This window comes from Cryptosporidium bovis, assembly GCF_009768925.1.
Source record: "Cryptosporidium bovis isolate 45015 chromosome Unknown contig_4, whole genome shotgun sequence".
NCBI lineage: Eukaryota > Apicomplexa > Conoidasida > Eucoccidiorida > Cryptosporidiidae > Cryptosporidium > Cryptosporidium bovis.
In genome coordinates, this window is record NW_027125050.1 from 167979 (window position 1) to 187527 (window position 19549).

At 30.3% G+C, this 19549-nt stretch overlaps 9 protein-coding genes across 9 annotated transcripts; 4 read left to right on the top strand and 5 right to left on the bottom strand.

The window, feature by feature from the left end:
* Positions 1-195: 195 nt before the first annotated feature.
* FG379_002868 (developmental) lies at positions 196-837 on the top strand (the record flags this gene model as incomplete). The annotated part of the gene is made up of 2 exons (XM_067328558.1): positions 196-350; positions 402-837. The coding sequence occupies 2 exons, from the start codon at positions 196-198 to the stop codon at positions 835-837; spliced, it is 591 nt and encodes a 196-aa protein (XP_067182056.1).
* A 517-nt stretch (positions 838-1354) lies between these two features.
* FG379_002869 (SWI SNF-related) lies at positions 1355-3913 on the top strand (the record flags this gene model as incomplete). Its single annotated transcript, XM_067328559.1, has 1 exon — positions 1355-3913. One exon carries the CDS (start codon positions 1355-1357, stop codon positions 3911-3913), a length of 2559 nt encoding a protein of 852 aa, XP_067182057.1.
* A 110-nt stretch (positions 3914-4023) lies between these two features.
* Positions 4024-7350, bottom strand: FG379_002870 (VDP USO1 YBL047C family vesicular transport factor; the record flags this gene model as incomplete). The annotated part of the gene is made up of 1 exon (XM_067328560.1): positions 4024-7350. The coding sequence occupies one exon, from the start codon at positions 7348-7350 to the stop codon at positions 4024-4026; it is 3327 nt and encodes a 1108-aa protein (XP_067182058.1).
* Positions 7351-7923: 573 nt separating this feature from the next.
* On the top strand, positions 7924-10137 carry FG379_002871 (ATM1-like ABC transporter; the record flags this gene model as incomplete). The annotated part of the gene is made up of 1 exon (XM_067328561.1): positions 7924-10137. The coding sequence occupies one exon, from the start codon at positions 7924-7926 to the stop codon at positions 10135-10137; it is 2214 nt and encodes a 737-aa protein (XP_067182059.1).
* A 54-nt stretch (positions 10138-10191) lies between these two features.
* Positions 10192-10689, bottom strand: FG379_002872 (ABC-transporter; the record flags this gene model as incomplete). The annotated part of the gene is made up of 1 exon (XM_067328562.1): positions 10192-10689. The coding sequence occupies one exon, from the start codon at positions 10687-10689 to the stop codon at positions 10192-10194; it is 498 nt and encodes a 165-aa protein (XP_067182060.1).
* Positions 10690-11363: 674 nt separating this feature from the next.
* FG379_002873 (uncharacterized protein) lies at positions 11364-12119 on the bottom strand (the record flags this gene model as incomplete). Its single annotated transcript, XM_067328563.1, has 3 exons — positions 11364-11501; positions 11599-11998; positions 12115-12119. 3 exons carry the CDS (start codon positions 12117-12119, stop codon positions 11364-11366), a joined length of 543 nt encoding a protein of 180 aa, XP_067182061.1.
* A 591-nt stretch (positions 12120-12710) lies between these two features.
* Positions 12711-13799, bottom strand: FG379_002874 (cell cycle regulator with zn-finger domain; the record flags this gene model as incomplete). Its single annotated transcript, XM_067328564.1, has 1 exon — positions 12711-13799. The coding sequence occupies one exon, from the start codon at positions 13797-13799 to the stop codon at positions 12711-12713; it is 1089 nt and encodes a 362-aa protein (XP_067182062.1).
* Positions 13800-14530: 731 nt separating this feature from the next.
* On the top strand, positions 14531-16102 carry FG379_002875 (uncharacterized protein; the record flags this gene model as incomplete). Its single annotated transcript, XM_067328565.1, has 1 exon — positions 14531-16102. One exon carries the CDS (start codon positions 14531-14533, stop codon positions 16100-16102), a length of 1572 nt encoding a protein of 523 aa, XP_067182063.1.
* A 49-nt stretch (positions 16103-16151) lies between these two features.
* Positions 16152-18904, bottom strand: FG379_002876 (uncharacterized protein; the record flags this gene model as incomplete). Its single annotated transcript, XM_067328566.1, has 2 exons — positions 16152-16307; positions 16358-18904. The coding sequence occupies 2 exons, from the start codon at positions 18902-18904 to the stop codon at positions 16152-16154; spliced, it is 2703 nt and encodes a 900-aa protein (XP_067182064.1).
* Positions 18905-19549: the final 645 nt, after the last annotated feature.

Consider the following 19549-nt stretch of genomic DNA (forward strand, 5'->3'; position numbering starts at 1 on the left):
TTTTACTAAACTACAACTAATAATTCTATTTTTAAATCCTCAAAAATGTATGGGCTTAGTACTCGGCGGTTACCTTTTCAACTATTTAGAAAAGCACATACTGGGTGAAGAACCACTGAAGAGAGGTGACAAAGATACATATGAGTACAACTGTAAAAATTATAGGTCATTGTTATGATAAACTAATAGTAATCTATGGGAAATAAAATATCTATAGACGATTCAATATTTGAACTAAAGCTAAGAAAAAAGGAAATAGAAAGACAATATCAAAAAAAAGAAAGAGACTCAAAGTGTGAGAGAAAAAAGGCTAAAGATGCATTAATATCTGGAAGAAGTGATCTATCTAAGTAAGTTGACTTTTACCTTAAATTTCACTAAAATAAAATAACAAAAAACAGGATTTATGCTGAAAATTCCCTAAATCTGCAAGAGGAGTCAAAAGAACTATTGTTAATGGCATCTAAACTGGATAGACTCTGTTCAAAATTAGAAAAAGCTTCAAACAGAGAAAAAATATCATCTGAATTACTTGAAATTGTGCCAAAATTGCAAAAGCAACTATCTGACCAAGGTGTTATGGGTCTCAATAATGCCAGTAAAGTTAAAGAGATAAACCAACTGCTGAATCAATTTGAAAATATACAACCAGAAAAATTAATAGTTGAAAGTAAATCTGGGAAACAAGAGTGCACTCACACAAATGGAAACAACAATGTGGATAAGTTGTTACAAGAACTTTTAGATGAACATCTCGTTGAAATAGACCAGGCAATATTATCTAGAAGCGAAAATGTGGATAGTTTTATATCTGAGCTATCTAAAGACAAAACATAAGGCGAAAAAACCAGGTGTATTTACCTATTTTTGACATAAGTTCTCACCTGTTTTATATGTATAAATATTCAATATCGTTATTTTTCGTTTTGCAACTGCTTGTACTGTGTTTTCGCCATTTTTAAACTTATTTCAGATTTTTTTGTTTGTTTAATTTAATTAAATAATGTGTGTGTATACAAATATTTCGGTTATACAAGGTTATTTTTTTGAAGTATAATTTTATTTATTTTTTATGTTAAACATTTGTTATTACTTACTTTGGGGTGGGTGTGCCGGCATTAAAGAAATGGTTAAAATGTAGGTTTTCCGCTTAAATACTAATAAATTCATTTGAAATACAGAGGCATTTCCTCATCATATTGTGATGCCACATAAATAATAAGTAATATTCGAATTAGGTGACTTTTTTTTGTTGAAAGTCAAGTTGATATAAATAAAGCTGGGTTCAAGTCTCGTTAATTGAGTGTTATCAAGCAAATAATTACTTATTACTATTAATATTAATGAAATTAATATGAATAAATTATTTCCAGTGACAAAAATTGAAAATAATAATAGTGATATTGATGCATCAATTGAGAACAAAGGAAATATAGCAAACCTGAAGAAAATGAATCTAGACTTGGACAAATATTCATATTTAGATGATAAAGATGCAAGTATAAATGGAATAAAAAGCAACAAAAAAGATGATGATTATAATTTGGAGGAGGAAAATGACGAATATAATAGTGGATTTAGGAGACTGGTTAAAAGAAAGAGATTTGTGAGAAATCTTTCTGACAGTTCTTCATCTTCATTAGAAATAATAGAAAAGAGCAGCAATTCAGATTTGTCAGTGAATACTTGGAAAAGGAAAGCAGATGATGATAGTGAAAATAGTGATGAGGATCTTGATGAAAATGGTGTAGAGAGATACTTAAGAGAGAAAGAGAAAAGAAAGCACGAAGAAAAAATATCAAGGGAAGACGATGCGTTAGTATATTGCTTGGATATTTCACAAAGAATGAAAAAAGGTATTGTAGAGTTTTTCATAGGTAATGAGGATATGTGTAAAGAGGATGGGGTAAAATTCGAACATGAATACATAAAAAACGGTCACTGTAACATGAATAAATTGACAGAAAATTTAAGAAAAAGCGAATTTTCCGAGTATTTGAGTAAGCTCGAAGAAAATAGACTTAAAGACTACCAAATAGTTGGTGTTTCTTGGTTATTAGCCTTGCACAAGAATTCATATAATGGTATATTAGCAGATGAAATGGGTTTAGGTAAAACAGCTCAGACATGCATTTGGTTGCAATATTTATTTGAGACAAAAAAACTATTCAAACCTGTAATAATAACATGTCCAGCATCACTACTGGATAATTGGACTAAGGAAGTATCTTTATGGGCACCCAGATTAAGAGCAGTTAAATACCACGGTTCTCAAAAAGAAAGAAGAAATATAGCGGACAACATGATACAAGATTATGAAAGTGGCAATTTGGATGTGATAATAACAACTTTTCAGATGTTAAGTAGCAAGACTGACATAAATATTGCTTTTAAATATTTTGAATTTTCATATATGATTGTAGATGAAGCTCATAATATAAAAAATTCAGCTTCACAAAGGTACAAGTCTTTAAGTAGAAAGATTGTATCGGAAAGAAAACTTTTACTTACAGGAACACCCATATCTAATTCAATATCCGAGTTGAGTAATATGTTGATATTTCTGATGCCGAGGATCTTTAGTTCTTCATTATTGGAGGACGCCTACAATGGTTACAAAAGAAAGAAGCAATTTGACGACAATAAAAAAATAAATTCTGAGGTGTTATTTTTACAGGAAATTATTTCTCCCTTTGTACTAAGAAGATCTAAGCAAGACGTTCTTTCTTGCTTGCCTAAAAAAAACACCTTTATTGAATTTTGTGAGTTAACCCAATTACAAATGAATCAATATTTAAGGGAAATAGGGTTTGTTAAAAAATACGAGAAATATAAGAAAGAGAATAATGTCGAGGATGAAGAAGAGAGAAATGACGATAATATTGAAGATAAAAATAATAGTTTCAATAATGCTATTGCTTTGGTTGACAAAAGCCTGTTGAACGCAGTTAGTAAAAAGATACAAGAGAAGGTAGAAAAGCATTTTTCAAGCGATCTTTCTTCAGAAAAAGAAAATAAGGAGGTGGAAGAAGAGGAGGAGGGGATTGATATATCTACAGAGAAAGAGGAATTAGACAATGATTCTTCTCCCTATGCGGTTGGCAACAACAATACCAATCATCACTACGATCCGAAATATGTGAATTCTATAATATTCAGAATGAGAAGAATATGCAACCATTCACTACTACATCAAGGTTACTATGAAAGCAAGGAAATTGGGGAATTGGCAAATTACCTGTGCAAAAAGGTTCCAGAATACATGGAATATTCAAGAAACAGAGTAGAGCAATATGTGACACAACTATGTGATTATGAAATACATCAACTTGTGAAAAGACACATTTTTCAGTTAAACGAGCTAAATAAAAAAAAGGATATTCCTTTTTTGGAAAAATACCTAATCAGGGACGATTCTATTTTATATGGAGGTTGTAAATTACTAAAAATGGATGATATTATCAAAAAAATTGTTTTTCAGAATAAAGAGAAATGTCTCATTTTTTGTCATCATACAATGTTACTAGATATAATCGAAGAATATATAAGAATTAAATACAAATCAGAAAACCTTTATCTAAGAATAGACGGCACTACACCTATTTTTGACAGACAAATTATCATTGAAAAGTACCAAAACACAGATATTCCCTTATTTCTACTGTCTACAAAGGCTGCTGGACAGGGAATCAATCTTACAATCGCCTCTTCCGTTATCATGATGGATTTAGATTACAATCCACAAATTGAAAAACAAGCTGAAGACAGAGTTCACAGAATTGGACAAAATAAACAAGTTAAGATATTTAAACTTGTATGCAAAAACACTGTTGAAGAAAACATATTCAATTGCTGTCAATCTAAACTTTCTTTGGACGATGCTTTTGGTGGTAAGAATCAGAAACTAGACTAGTTGTCGCATTTGTCAACAACATATATTTTATTAATTAACCTATTTTGTTTTATCGAATAAAAATCTTTGAATTCATAAACTTATTGTATTTGATTACAGTTCACAATTGTTTACTGTGTTTCACTATTTTGATATTCATTTGCAAGATCGTTGTTACTTACATTGTCATTGTTTTTCTCATCTACATTGTAAACACTACAGTCGTGATCTGTGGTATTATTGACGTTGTAACTAGTACCATCCTCATACTTATTGTCAATGTTACCTCCATCATCGTGATAAATGGCTTCAACTCCAATATTTAAGTTTTCATCACTAAAATCATGTATATATTCATAATCTACATCCTTTAGCTCATTAACTTGAACATTAATTGAATTCAGTATATCGGATTTAGTTTTTGATGATAACACAAAGTTATTTTCAATAAATCTTCTTACTTGCGGAAATTTTCGCCTCAATATACCTATCATTTCAATTAGAATCATATAATCATTGTCTTTCTCGTTGTAAGTGTTTTTATCTATCAATATATCTTTTTTTCCAAATATAATATCTCTGCTTTCTATATATGCTTTTACAAGCACATCTATTTCCTCTTGTTTCTTTTTTATTAAATTACTAAAATATTCTCTTTCTTGGTACATTTTCTCATTCAAATATATACAGTTCATACAACACCCATCTACCTCTTCTCCCAACATCACTCTTTCCTCTCTTCCTTCAACCAAATCGTTTAAAGATGGCAAATCAATATCACCAATATTACCACTAATATTGCTATTACTGCGATTGTAGATAATTTTGTTATTAATATTATTACCATATTTACCGAAATTACTGTCTCTTGGATAGAATATTTTGTTGTTTAACTTGCTTAGTGACTGTATTATACATGAATACGATTTTTTTAAAAACACCATTTTATTATTATAAATACCTGTCCCAAGTCTTTTGATTATTTGAGTAATTAAATTTGAATTTTTCATTATACCTGTATTATAAAATATAATGCTAACCAAATCTGTAACTAAACAAAAGTTATTGTGTTTATCTCTGTTTATCATCATTCCTTTTATTTTTTCATTTAGTTTTTTTAACTCTTTTAACATCTTTTCTGGTATTTCCAATTCAGAATCGCTCTTAATATTTACTATTATCAACGATATTAAACTCTGAACTAGAGTGGTTAATGAATTAAAGTTGTACTTAGTATCGTTATCAGTACAATCTTTTGGTTCTCTTATACAGTAACTATTTATAAAATCAATTAATACTGAGTTATTACTATTTTCATTGGATATATCAATTTTTTCCAAGGAATTGTGTATATCATTTACCATATATTTTGTTATTTCCAAGGCATTATTGAACACTTCCTTAGGAAATTCATCACTTAAACCACAGTAGCTTCCGCTTCTCAAATTGTTTATTGAATTAGGATTCCAAATGTCATTTGTTAAATCTTCTATTGTTTTTGGATGTCCAAAACCACCAATCAGAAAGTCTGGTGAATCCTCACAATCCAAAATCATCATTTGAAGTCCCTGCAATGTTCTAAATATTCTGTAGTGATACTTTAAAGTCAGATGTATCTTTTGTTCATCTTTATTGCCACAATTATCATTTATTTTCCCATCAAGATATAACAGTTGATCTTCAAATTCTGAAAAAAATGAATCTTTGCTTAAACGATGAAACTCCAGTACAGGAAACCAGAAGCACAACGAAATATAATTTGTGAAGAAATCGCTTCTCAGTAAACCCTTGTTATTTGGAACTATACTTGACAACTCAAAATTACTTGTTAAATTGGCACTATTTAATAGTAAGTCATAAATCCATTCATCCCTATTTATTACCTTTGTCATATCACTTTTTGATATTATCATTTTGTCTAACCAATACAATATACTCGTCTCCATTTGAGACACATACTTTATTCTTAATTCTTCTATTTGTTTCATATGTTGTTCGTTATCCGATAACTTATTTTCAGCTATATATTTTATTGTTGGTGTATAGTCCATTATTATCTTATTAAATCCATACCAAATACTTGGTGTTACTCCAGATGATAATTCTAATAGTATCCATCTTACATTTCCTGTCATCTTGATATTATTAATCATAAATATATTTAACAAATCCTTTATTTTATCTATAATGCCATATTTAATATAATCTATATTCAATATTGTGTACAATATTATTTCTTGAATTCTTTCAAGTGATTTATCGTCATATTTTTTTAATTGACTACAATACAAAATTAGTATATCAAGTATTTTCACTAAAATTGAATAAAATATTAAATCATCCTTTTCACTTTTTATTCTTTCAACTTCTGACCTATTTTCACCAACATTAAATTTGTTCCAATCAAACTTAAATGAATTGTGTTCCATTAGCAATGTATAATACCCAAGTAATTTTTCCAATAAAACAATTAATTTGTTATTTTCATTGTATTGCGACTCTATAATATAATTTAAACAATTGCTTGATTGAGAAATGTGATATAATATTTCTATTGATAGTTCAATAATCTTAATGTTTGAATAATCACATGATTTTAAATCAACTATTCCAATAAATGAATTAAATATTTTATCAGATGATGAGAAATCTATTAAATTATCATTATTTACATTTTTTAACATGATTTCCAATTCTTCTGACACAATATTTATTATCCTTTGTGCAGAACCATTGTATGTTATTATTTTTTGAACTTCGGAATTTTTTTTTGTCAGTAACATCAGCAACTCTAGCGTATTTTGTAAATATGAGCTATAATCCTTAAGTCCATCAGATAGCAATTCTAATAACATTCCTATTGTATCTCCCTGTGACAGTATTATCTCATCTAATTTATACCTACCCAATTCGCTTCTCTGAATGATACATAATATTTTAACAATATCATATTTTATATATATATCTGTCTCGTCATAGTTCAAATTTTTCAATACTTGTATTAACAAGGTTCCTCCTTTACTTATTTCAACTATTTCTTCAATCATTTTATAATTCATTTTTTTCTCAACAATAACGTCATTTTCACTGTTGAATAGTGCCCATACAAATGGATTACAACATTTAATCCCCATACACTCTGTATCTGTCTCATTTTGTATCATTTTAATTATTAATTGAAGTATTTTACCGAATATGCCCACATTTACATCCGTTCCCATCCATTTTATAACTTGGAATACAACTTCCACCCACTCTCTCTGTAGTATCAATGCATTGGCATTCTCCTCACTAAAATTTAACAAAGATTCAATCCCACTTTCTATCTTGTCTGCATTCCCACTTGTTATTGAATTTCTAATATTAGCAATGGAATAGTCTACATCCAAAGAAGCGTCAAGTAAAGAAACCGAACTTAAAACCTTTTCATTGACCTTCTTGAAAAGAGAAAAAGCCATCTTATAAAGATTTATGTGCTATTTATGTATTTATTTGTGTATCAATCCTCACACTTCGTAGTTACTCTTTCATTTCGATTTAGAGCCAAAAAAAATACATAAATAATCAAATGCTGAAAAATTAAACCATTGGCGCCTATCATTATTTTGTTTCAGTTTATATTGCTACTGTATTAAAGCAAATTTGTTTATTATGAAATATATTCGATGTAATTGAACAATTTTCCATGATTATATTTATCATATGTAAGATCACAAATTTAAATATTTGAGACTATAATGGATGATAACGCCTTTTTTATTAATTAACGAAAATTTATCTTTCAAAGTATATATTATTTTTTACCATGTGTTATGCTGAATTACGAATAAGAAGGGATTCAAATAAAATCTGAATATTTATAATATATTAGTTTGATTATTCAAATCTCTATTTTCCTAAATTTTAATTTGACCCTTAATTTCCGTTTTTTATCTTGATATTTAATAACTATGTGGGGTGTTTCGAAAGGAGTCCAAATTGGCATTAAATCATCAAAAAAAAAAATATATTTATTATTAAATACAAAAAATATGTTGAATTTAACATTTAAGAAAGGGATCTATCCAATATTGTTCTATCCACAGTATGGATGTAACTTTGCGCATGTAAGAAGGATGATGAAATATAAGAGTGATTATAACCACATGGAAAAAAACAATTTAATTGAAATATTAAAGAAAAGTAGGATGATAAGCGAGAATAATGCTAATAATTTGCACATAGTAACTAAATATTTATGGCCTAAAAATACAGAGTACAGAAAAAGAATAGTATTATCGTTATTAAGTTTAGGAATTGGAAAAATGGCAACAATTCAAGCTCCCTTATTGCTCTCCAAATTAATTAATAATTTGGGAGTTATTGGTTCTGCAGGTAATTTGAATTCAATAAGAAGTTCACTAAATGCATTGTTTTTAATAGGATCTTACGGAGTAGCGAAAATATCTTCTTCCGGATTTAGCGAACTTAGAAATGCATTATTTTCTTCAGTAAGCCAGTCGGCGTGTAGAGATGTATCTCTAAAAGCCTTTCATCACTTTCATAATCTAAGTAGTTTGGACTTCATTCAAAGTCATAGAGCCGGCGAGTTAATTACAATCATTACGAGAGGTTCCAAATCTGTTTCCCAGCTATTAAATATCATGATCTTTCAAATAGTACCGACAACTGCAGAATTTATCTTGGTACTTATGCTTCTTCTTAAAAAAGTTGGTTATGAGGTAACATTAGTAACATTAGTTACAATGTTTGGCTATATGGATTTTACAAGAAGAATTACTCACAAAAGAACCTTGTATAGAAGAGATATGAACAATTCTGAACAAAAGTCTAATGGATTATTAGGCGATTCACTAATGAATATTGAGACACTAAAATACTTAAACTGCGAGAAACAATTATATGATATTTATTCAAATTACCAAAAAGTATATATGAACTCCAATATTAAAGTTCAAACGTCGTTGGCTTTTTTGAATTTTGGCCAGAATTTAATATTTACTGGTGGATTGCTTTCAACAATGTTACTGACAACAAAAAAAATATTATCTGGGGCTATTCCAATTGGTTCAATGGTTTTAGTTACATCATTACTATTCCAACTGGCAATTCCATTAAATTTTATAGGTATGATATACAGAGAAACAAAACTGACAATGATAGACTTAAAAAAGTTAAATGAATATATGTCTATATTTCCAAATAATTATTACCTGATTGAAAACAGAAAATGTACTCAAGATAATCATAACGCAAGTTTAACTGTTTCTGAAGTTAGTAATAATCACCAAAAACCTCTAGAACTTTATAGAGATATGAATGATAAGGGCAACTATTCCTCGATAAAATTCGAAGGTGTTTCTTTTGGGTACAAAAAAGAATCGCATAATGACAGTAAAGACACAAATAAAGTGGTAATTAGTAATCTTTCTTTGGATATTCCATTGGGAAAAAGAATGGGACTTGTTGGATCTTCTGGAAGTGGAAAGACCACGCTTTCAAAGTTAATATTTAGGATATTTGAACCATATGGTGGTGAAATTAAGATATTTAATCAGAATATCAGAGACTTTAACATAGAAGAATATAGGAAATGCTTATCTATTCTTCCACAAGATGTGTTACTCTTAAATATGAGTGTTGCTGATAACTTGAAACTTGCAAATAGTAACGCTTCTTTAGAAGACATTAAAGCAGCATGCAAGTTAGCAGGAATTCATGAAAGTATCGTTAAAATGGACAAAGGATATGATTCAATAGTTGGTGAAAGGGGTTCTAGTTTGTCAGGTGGCGAAAAACAAAGGCTTGGATTTGCAAGGCTTTTGTTAAAAAAGTCTCCCATTTGGATTTTAGATGAGCCTACGAGTTCCTTAGATTTAATTAATCACAATTTTATTGTAAAAATGTTGACAATGCTACACAAACATTCTAATACATTAAATGAGGGTGATTTACGCAATATTGATAGTACTAATAAATACAAAGATATTCTTGATACCATTAAGTGCTCACATGAGGATCCAGAAGTCAAAGATATAATAAGGTTAATAGAAGACGTCGTTAAATACCCACTTACCATTATTGTTATTGCTCATAGGCTTTCCACTGTTAGGGACTTTGAAAAAATAGCATATATGGATAATGGAAATATAAAAGAAGTAGGAAGCCATGATGATCTAATCAGAAACAAAATGCACTATTATCAACTTTGGAATAAACAACACATTGAGAGTATACTTCAATAGATTTAATTTCCGATACTTGAATTTGACATTTAACATACTTTAATATTTTATTCGTCATTGCGTGAATAATTTATCTAAACTTTTTAAAATATTTTTTTTACTCGACACGCTAAATATAGACATTACTTTCGGAAATATATTTCTTTCATTTTTGTTTTCGTCTATTACTCTATTCTGCTTCGACTTCCAAATTTCGTTCTTATCTTTATTGATCACTTTAATCAAGGGAGATTTGAATGGTTTACTTGACCTTGAAATTGAAGTGTTAGCTATTAACAGTTTATTTACCTCAACTTCATTAGGCTCCGTGTTATTTTGTTCATCAACTATCTCCAACAAATGATTTGGAAACTTAATTTTACTAACCGTTAGATCTTTTATATAAGTTGAATAACACTCAATTAATTCACCCTTATTCCCACTATCATCCACTTTATATAGTGAAACTTTGTTTGTACCTCTAAAATGGTCTATTACAACTATCCCATCATGCCATGTTTTGGATTTTTGCGTTTTTTGACGAGTATAAAGGACATTAATCTCACGTTTCATTATCTTCAGATTAAAACGTCTGATATTTGAAATATATTTGGTTTGTGATATATGATATAAATTATTAACTTTTCACTTCTAAATTACTATTATCACTATTTTTTACATTAGGTCCCACACTTTCATATAATTGCATGTCCTTATTTACCGCTATACATATTCACCTAAAATTTTAGGTGAATATACTACATGCATGTAATTTCACTTGTATTAGATTCATAGAGTCGAATTGTAATTCCTATTACTTATATCTACAAACTTTTCATATGTTACTTTCAAATGAGGTCAGTTTTTTATTTGTAACTTAATAGTTATGCTAAAGAATAAAGGCTAGAAGTAATTATGTTTCCTATTAAACGAGAAAATTACGTTAAACAAGTCGTTTTATAAATTGAAATAGAGTTATTTAAACAATAATTATACATCAAATGTGACTAAATAGAATTATTATATAACAATAAAAAGATAATAAATACATTTTCAATGGTATTAAAATATTTAAAGCATGTTGATAAGAATAGTTCAAACTAATATTTACATTGTTAAATGTTTTTATAATATAAAAACTAGAATTGCAATGTCAATATAATGAATTAAATAGTTTTAATCCCTAACAATAATTATTAAATTTACTTCTACTTTATCTACTTTTATTAATCCTACCACAATTTTTTTCATTCAAACTGTAGCTGCAGATTTAATTTATTATCTAGCTCCAAATGTGCAACTACATCTCTAAATTCATCATAAGATATTAGTCCATCCCCATCTCTATCCGTTTGAATAATGCATCTATCAACCAATTGTTGTAACTTTAATAAGCAAAAAAAAATATAAACATTAATTTACGTAAGGGTGAAGTTATTAAAGCAATATCATCAAAAATTGAAAGAAAAAAGTCAAACTTACTTGTTGATCCTCCAAATTATCACCAACCATCATTTTCATAACCTTAAAAAGTTCTCCATTCGAAATCCACCCATCTCCATTAACATCATAAATATCAAAAGCAAATTTCATCTTTTCTTCAGGATCTGTTCCTACTGCCAATCTTGCTAGGCCTATAATAAATTCAACAAACGAAACCTTACCATCTTTGTTTGTATCAAAAACTGAGATTACTCTCTTTACTAATGGATTATCTGCTATTTCAGGCATTTCAAACAATTCATGTGGGTCTAACTCCCCATTATGATTTGTATCTAGGGCTTTAAATCTTGAGTATATTTGTATAAGATCTCTTCTTGTAAAGTTTGCAGCTTGTATAAGATCTAGCCTTTCTTGTTCACTAATGTTACCTGTGTTATTTCTATAATTTAAAGTCAATTTTTTTCAGTTTAACAAACGATGGTTTTAATTTATTTATGAAAAAAGAAGTTAAAGTAATTTTTCGCTAAGAAATATTTTGAATGTTAAAAAACATACCCCATTTTCAAAACCTAAAAAGGTCAAAAAGAAGGCTTCAAGCCTCTAGTTTTTGCTCTCACTTAAACCACCAACACTTTGTTGATAAAGCTTTATGAATAAGATAGTTATTTTGAATTTCATGGTTGTCTTCATTTTTAATTATTCGAGCCTTTAACTTACCACATAAATCTAGTATTGCACTATTTTTTTTTCATTACACCTATTTTTTCAAGGATAAATTAAGCTCTTTTTTCGCATAAATTTCGAAAACAATGAATCTGCGCCCGCTCTTACATGCAGATAATTTAAACTAAAAATTGCCTGCTAGTAGTTGTCTTGCAGAAGATCTGGAAGATCTCGATATTGAATTTTTTCCACTAAATAGGTCAGTTAAACATTTTTTTCGTTTCGATACAGTTATGTTAGTAACATGATTTCAACATAAAAATAAAGCAGACATTGTTACATTTAATTTCGATTGCATGTTTAAGTAAACGAAAGTTAGAGTACATTAACAAATAGTGAAAGGAAACACACACAAAGGTCTATATAAATATATATTTATATATAAATTTGCTATAAATAGTGTTCAGTTCAACTAAAATCCTAAAACATTATTTTGAATTTAAAAGCACACTTGTTTCATTAGGAGACGAACTTGGTTTGCAATTTACAACATTTGAACTCAAATCACATGTTGTTCGTGAATCTGTTCTTGAATTCTTGAAATCAATAGATGAACTTGGGAGAATAAATTTATCCTTTTCATAAATATCACTTCCATCGCTTTTATTCAAATCATCTGCCTTTATATGTGAGTGTTCAAAGTTTACTCCGTCTCCTATTTGATTTCCTATTGGAATTATCCAAAGGAAAGGATTTGCACCAAAAACTTGTTTAAATGAATGCATATATCCCTTGAACCATATATTATGTGTTTGATTTCTCCCAGATTTCTCACAAAACTCTATAGTCGTCATGGAATTGAATACTAGCCACATGTGGAATATAAAAAATGAAAATAATACAACTACTAGGAAAACCAACAATATTTCTGCTAACAACAACGCAACCATGTCACCAAACTGTATAGTTGTTTGATTTAATGCTTTACTTAATGTTGGAGCTAATGTTGCTGCCATAAAGGATGTTGTAATTCCAGAGTAAAGAATAAGAAGTAAAAGGTATTTGTGATTTCCCCAACCAACACAATTACTTATCCATGGACAATGATGATCCATTTTTAGTACACATTTCCTGCATACTCTACAATGATGTGTTCTGTCTGGTTTGTATTTTGCGCACCATTTGCAGTACCTTCTCTCTCCATTACTTTTTAACTCCTTTGAAACTATAACCTTGCGTTGTAATTCATCTAACTCATTCGCTACATCTATTTTCTGGCCTTCACTTCTTTCCTCAGCCTTTTCTGAGTTTAAATTCCACTCCGATGTATCTGGTATCGTCCCTGGTTGAGTAAAAATGCTCAAAACAAAACAGATAAGCGTTACTATAACCAAGAAGTTAAATACAAAAATTTCTGCTATACCTGACTCTTTTTTTTCGCTCAACAAGGGGATTAGGTGATAGTAGGTATATATTACATATAAATTAATTATAGTTACAATTACAAAAACAACAGGGAGGATTCTTAACGCCTTTCTTCTACATTTGTTGTAGTTATCTGTACTATCTAAGACCATATTTCTTATTTTTTGTTTGCACTTTTAAATATTACCAGATCTCCTGATTCCTTTGTGATTTCCAGGCATTACAACTTTATTGTAGTAGCACCCCTATTTTAACTATCTTGTTATCTTCAATATTTGTTGTATTTTAATTGGATCTTTATTTTCCCTTTTTTTGCCACCCTTGCTTTTTTTTACATGTACTATTCTTAGATGGTAGACACAAAACACAGTTATTTATAATAAGGCTCTATAAATAAATGCACCCTAAGTTGCCGCCTGTTGCTGGCGGGATCTACTGCTAAAGTGGGTGGTAAATATACCTCAAAAAACTTTGCAGATGAATTGTGGGAAACGGCTAAAACAGGCTCAAGGAAGCTTAAATGAATGGTTTAACATAAAGGAGAGTGTGTTCAATTAGTCTGGTTTGAGTTTTTAAATGACTATTTCTTAGAGACGTGACCGGTACTTTTGTGTTTACTCTTAAAACTTGCAACTTTAGTCCACTGTTTGAGGAAGATCGACAATTATATCTATAAAAGCTATTTTAATGTGTGTACACATGAAAAACAGAATTTTGTAGTGCAGGTTGAAATATGTATAATTAAGGCTCTATTTCCTTCTGCCCTGTGTTTTCTTAACAAAGAGAAAATACAAATAGCAACACATCAATACAAAAAGGCAGAAATTTTGGTTGTATATACGGCGCCCAATATATTATTTAAAATAAGTCAATAATTTAGAAGATGCCAATTAAGGACGGTTCTACTCTTTTAAAGATTCCTGATTATTGTATTGGAAGGAGGAAAAAAGTAAGTGGATTGACTGCCATAGAAGAAAGAGTGGTTGGTATTAAAAGTGAGAATAGACATGTAAATCAACAAAGTTCACAAATAACCAATAAAGTTTACGGCGATAATTTGTGGGATTCACCTAGAGTGACTCCTAACTTTGGCATAGTTGAAGTTGGTCCAAAGAGCGAGAGCAAGAAAAACGGAAATAATGTTTTAAATAGAATTCCCAGGATAAATTATGTCAGTGAAAATATAGAACAAAATTTTAGTGCAGGAGATAATGAAAATAGTGAATTAGATTTTGAAGAGCCATCTGGATTTGTAGGATGTAATGTCAAGTCAGAGCCTGTAACTTATCCAGGAACAGAACATTTAGACTATGGTTGCAGTGCACTTGGGAGCAGGGGCTGCGATGAAAACGACTTTAATTACAATGAAATTGACGAATATGAGGACTTTGATATTCCTGCTCCTTTAGTTTCCTCTGCGCCAAGATTTAGACTTTATGATATTGAATGGGGCGAAAAATTACGATCTTCAAATATATTTTCCGAGAGAATAGACCATTATCAAGATGAAGGCAAAGGTAACAAAGAAGGTAATCATAACTGTGATTTACTTTGTGGGGAACAAGAAATATTTCTAAATAAGAACCATATTTTAGATACGATTGGGATAAAAGGGCCTAAAGTATTTGAAACAGAAAATGGTGAAGTTACTATTTCTGAAGATGGTGATTTCAGTTTTGAGTTTTTTGGAAAAGAAAAGCTTTTTACAATTAAGGGAGGTGGCTGTTTTATTACCATAAAAAATGGAAAATACGATCAACCATACTCTGACAATAATGAGGAAGCTGAACAGGTATTTCATATAAACGATTTAAAGGGAGGAGATCTAAGGAGATATACATATGGAGTAAGACTTTGTGAGACAATTAAATCGTTTATTCCAAAAGTAAAGCTGAAGATTGCAGGTGAAGGAATATATACTTTAATGTCAGACCATCCAAGTTATCCAAGCTTTCAAGCTGAATTTATATCTTTTCATGGCGTTGATAACTCAAATATTCTAAAGGTTAGCTTTCTTTCTGGGCAAGACCAAGTTGTGTTTATCCCTAGCCAAGGTATGAAAAAAGTTAAAGAACCCAAAGTCATCATTGAACGCTCCCTTTTGGAGAAACTTGGGGTTTGTGGGGAGGCTGATCTTGAATTTGACGACCCTGAAAAAAACGAATACATAGTTGAAAAGACGCACCAAATATCCAGTTGCGGCCTGAAATGGTCAGCTATATTGAGAGCATGGAGGCTTTCCTTATCAAGGCTTTTGGAATGCAGACAATTAGAATTAAAAGGATTAGAAAAATACTCCCGTTTACTCGACGGGTTACCTGAATACATTTTTGAAGATACCGACAATTTCACTACATCTACTGTCTCGTGGAAAATGAGGAAAAAAACATATGAAGAAGTGTTTCCTATAATTGTTGAGAGGGAAATTGATAGATTAACGGAAGGGTTTGACTAGATTAGTGTTATACAGCCTTTCCAAACTCTTTACAGATCCAGTTATCTCCTCACTTTTTATCGAATGGATTGTTGGCCCAGATCCGAGAATACCATAGCGCAGTATTGAAAGCAAGCAACGATTGGAAATGCACTCTTTTGCATATTCCTTTCTCCAATTTCCCTCCATTTGCACTGTCATCTTGTAAAATTCTGTCATCTTCTCCCTACCAAACATTTTTGCATATTTTTGAAGTTTTCTGTCCGAGAAACCCACTTTCAATTCGGCAAGACCCATATACTCCACTATTGCTGCGAAAACTGAGAACAGATCAATGTACTGATTTATGAATATACTTTTATCCTCGTAAAAGTTTAATAGTTTACTGAAGCAATCTTCTACCCTTTCTGCTTCCTCTCTGAATATTCTATATGCAATGCAGTGACTTTCCTTCCCCTCGTCGCTATCCCTATTTTCTTTTCCCTCCTCATCTTCTTCATCCGAGCTTTCGCCGCATCCAGAAATGTGAAAAAGCATGTCTCTTATCGAAAATACATAAAATAAGGTTATGACCCAATTACACATATATGCTTCTAAATCCACTCCAGGGAGTTTACGTTCTTTATCAGAGTCAAAGAGAGTTGTTATATCAATTAGATTTTTAAATAACTGACGAATGCTTTTTGCTATACCTTTGCTTTCAGCACCAACCGGCAGAAAAAGTAGAATGCATCTCAAATGACTAAGACCTGCATAATCTTCGTATAAACCAATGCCATATCTTTCTTTATTTTTCGTTTGTTTTTGTTCATTTATCAAATCTATTTTTGAGTTATTTTGAATTTTATCACCTTCTTTTGTCTCATCTTTCTCCATAATTGAAATAATTGACTTTCCAACTCTCTCAAACTTTTCTCCAAGGCACTTGACCGGTAAATCAGATCCTATTTCAATCAAAGCATAGATGACGTTCAAAGTGCAAATAAAACAGTATGTCTGTCTGTTACTTAAAGTCGGCTTTTTAATAAACTCTAATAAAAGTGAATTATTTTCACAATACTTATTATTAGCGTTGCAATTACTACTTTTGCAACCTAAAGAATAATTTATCATAATGTAAAATAAAAGTTTAACGGATTCACATAGCCAACTATCATCCACTAGATTACCATCCTCTGCCAAAATTCTAATTTTGCTCGTAATACAATATGCTGTGTAGTATAAAATATAGTTTTGTTCATATTTTGAACACCATGTCAGAAAATGAAAAAGAAATTTTCCCGCCCCCACTGTTCCTTTTGCAAATAAATACACGTCAAAAAGCAGTAAATATGTAAAACTTGGGACGTGAATTATTGGGAGCAGTTCGGAATTCATCTCCAAGAAAGAAGAAAGAGAATCTCCTTGTTCACAATATAGGAGGTTTACTCTTCTTATTGCGACTTCAAAAAGTAATAAGACCTCTCTTATAAGAGAAATTCCGTATCTAATGCCAACGGAACAACATGTTTCACAAAGTACGGGGAACAAAAGTGAGAACCGAGAAAAGCTATTTTCTCGCAACTCAACACTGATATTATTTTCTTTATCCCTTTCTTGCATCTCAAGTACCTTGTGTAGATATTCAACAATTCTCTCTAGGCTCTTTTTAGATATAGAAAGCAATAATGGAACAATTGTAAAAAGTCTTTGTAATATAGTTAAATGGCCTCGTCCTCCTGAAAGAAGAACTTCTACATAACATCCACTATTTGTCTCTAAAACCTCTCCATTAGTGAGTTTACTTTCAGAAGTAACCAAACCCAGGGTGTGATTAAGAATAATACTATCCACTAAATTATCTACTTTTCCAGAACCTGCCATTTGATCAATTATCCTCCTATTTTTCGTTATTAGTTTAAGTATTGTGTAAGTGAATTCAATAACAAGATTTGATTTTGCTATTAAGTGTGTATTATCTTCATTTTCTTTAGTGCCATCTTTTTCACTTACTTTTTGTGCACAAAGTGACGAAAGTAGTTCTTTCAAAGAGAGTAGTTGTCCAACAAGCATATCTTCAAAAAGAATTATAATATCATTTGTACCTTCAGAGCAATTAGAAAAAATAACGTCTTCTGAGAACTCTACTATGGTTTTGACGAGTTCGTTGATTTTTTTGGGGCAAATTGACCTTATTATCTTTCTAAAAAACTTTATTTGTGACTCACCCAAGTTTTTTGCTGTTTCTGGACTTATACCCTGACTAATAATTCTAAGAATTTCTTGCAAAAATGGAAGAACTATCCCAAATATATTATCATTCACTTCTTCAAATCTTAACACAATTTCTATATATAGATCAAATATTCTTGAAACCAAAATATGAGGAACCTGATTGTTGTATTTCTCGTCTGCTAATTTCTTCAATAGATCAACAAGGGCATCGGTGAACACTGAGAATTTATCCTCAGAGAGGTCACTCACTGTTACACTCCTAGAAGAGAAGATCAATATTAAAAATTCAATCAATAGTTCCATTTGATTACAGTAGTTTTCATTAATAGATTCATATTTGTGCATTAGAATATCAATTAATACTAGAAAAGAAAGCTCAGAATATTTTTCTAGTGCTCTCCTTTTTCTAGCGTCCCCATTATCACTATTTTCTTGAGAAATTGGCATCAATAGATTTTCACATTCAAATTCCAATTTTTTTTTAAACAAGCATCTATTCTTCCCACAAATACTCGAAAACCATTTCTCTAAGTAGCCAACTAAGGATGTGAATATATCACTTCCTACTCTATCATTGTAATTAAATATGAGATTCAATACTTTTTCCATGTTTTTAGGAAAAATCTTTTTCTTATTGAGGCTACAAATGGTTACTGTTATTGTGTGTTTGGGTGGGCGCCTTTGCTACTTTCTTTTCTCGAAATATTTCTACTGCTCACTAAAATTTCCCCTTGCATTATTCTTTAAAACCTTTAGTTACGCTCCTTTTTCGTATTTTTATGTAGCCTTACATTCACACTCATAAATATACTCCAACTTTTATACGCGTTTTTCATCTTAGTTATATAACATTATAATATTTTCCTTTTACCTTTCAGACGAACATATATTTCAATTTTTACAATGATTTATTCAAGGAAACACACTGGAAGTTGTAGCGATAGTACTAAGCCACAATTGCAATAAAAGGGTAAACAACACAAGACAGCTGAGTAAATGTCAATATCTCATCTTAAAAGTTTGACCCTTAGGTGAGGTTTGCTCTTATTTGGGTTCTGTTCTGTGCCGCTACGTTTACCCGGCCAAACGGAAAATGCGCCTATTAACCTAAAACGACTAGGATGAAAGCAAAGTTCACTTTTAGTTTAAAAAGTCAAACTATTGTCCTATATATACACTTTTCAGTAATAATCTGTTTATTTCCTTGGTTTTGTTAATAAATCTTGGAGCCTTCAAAACCAGAAATTCCTGAAT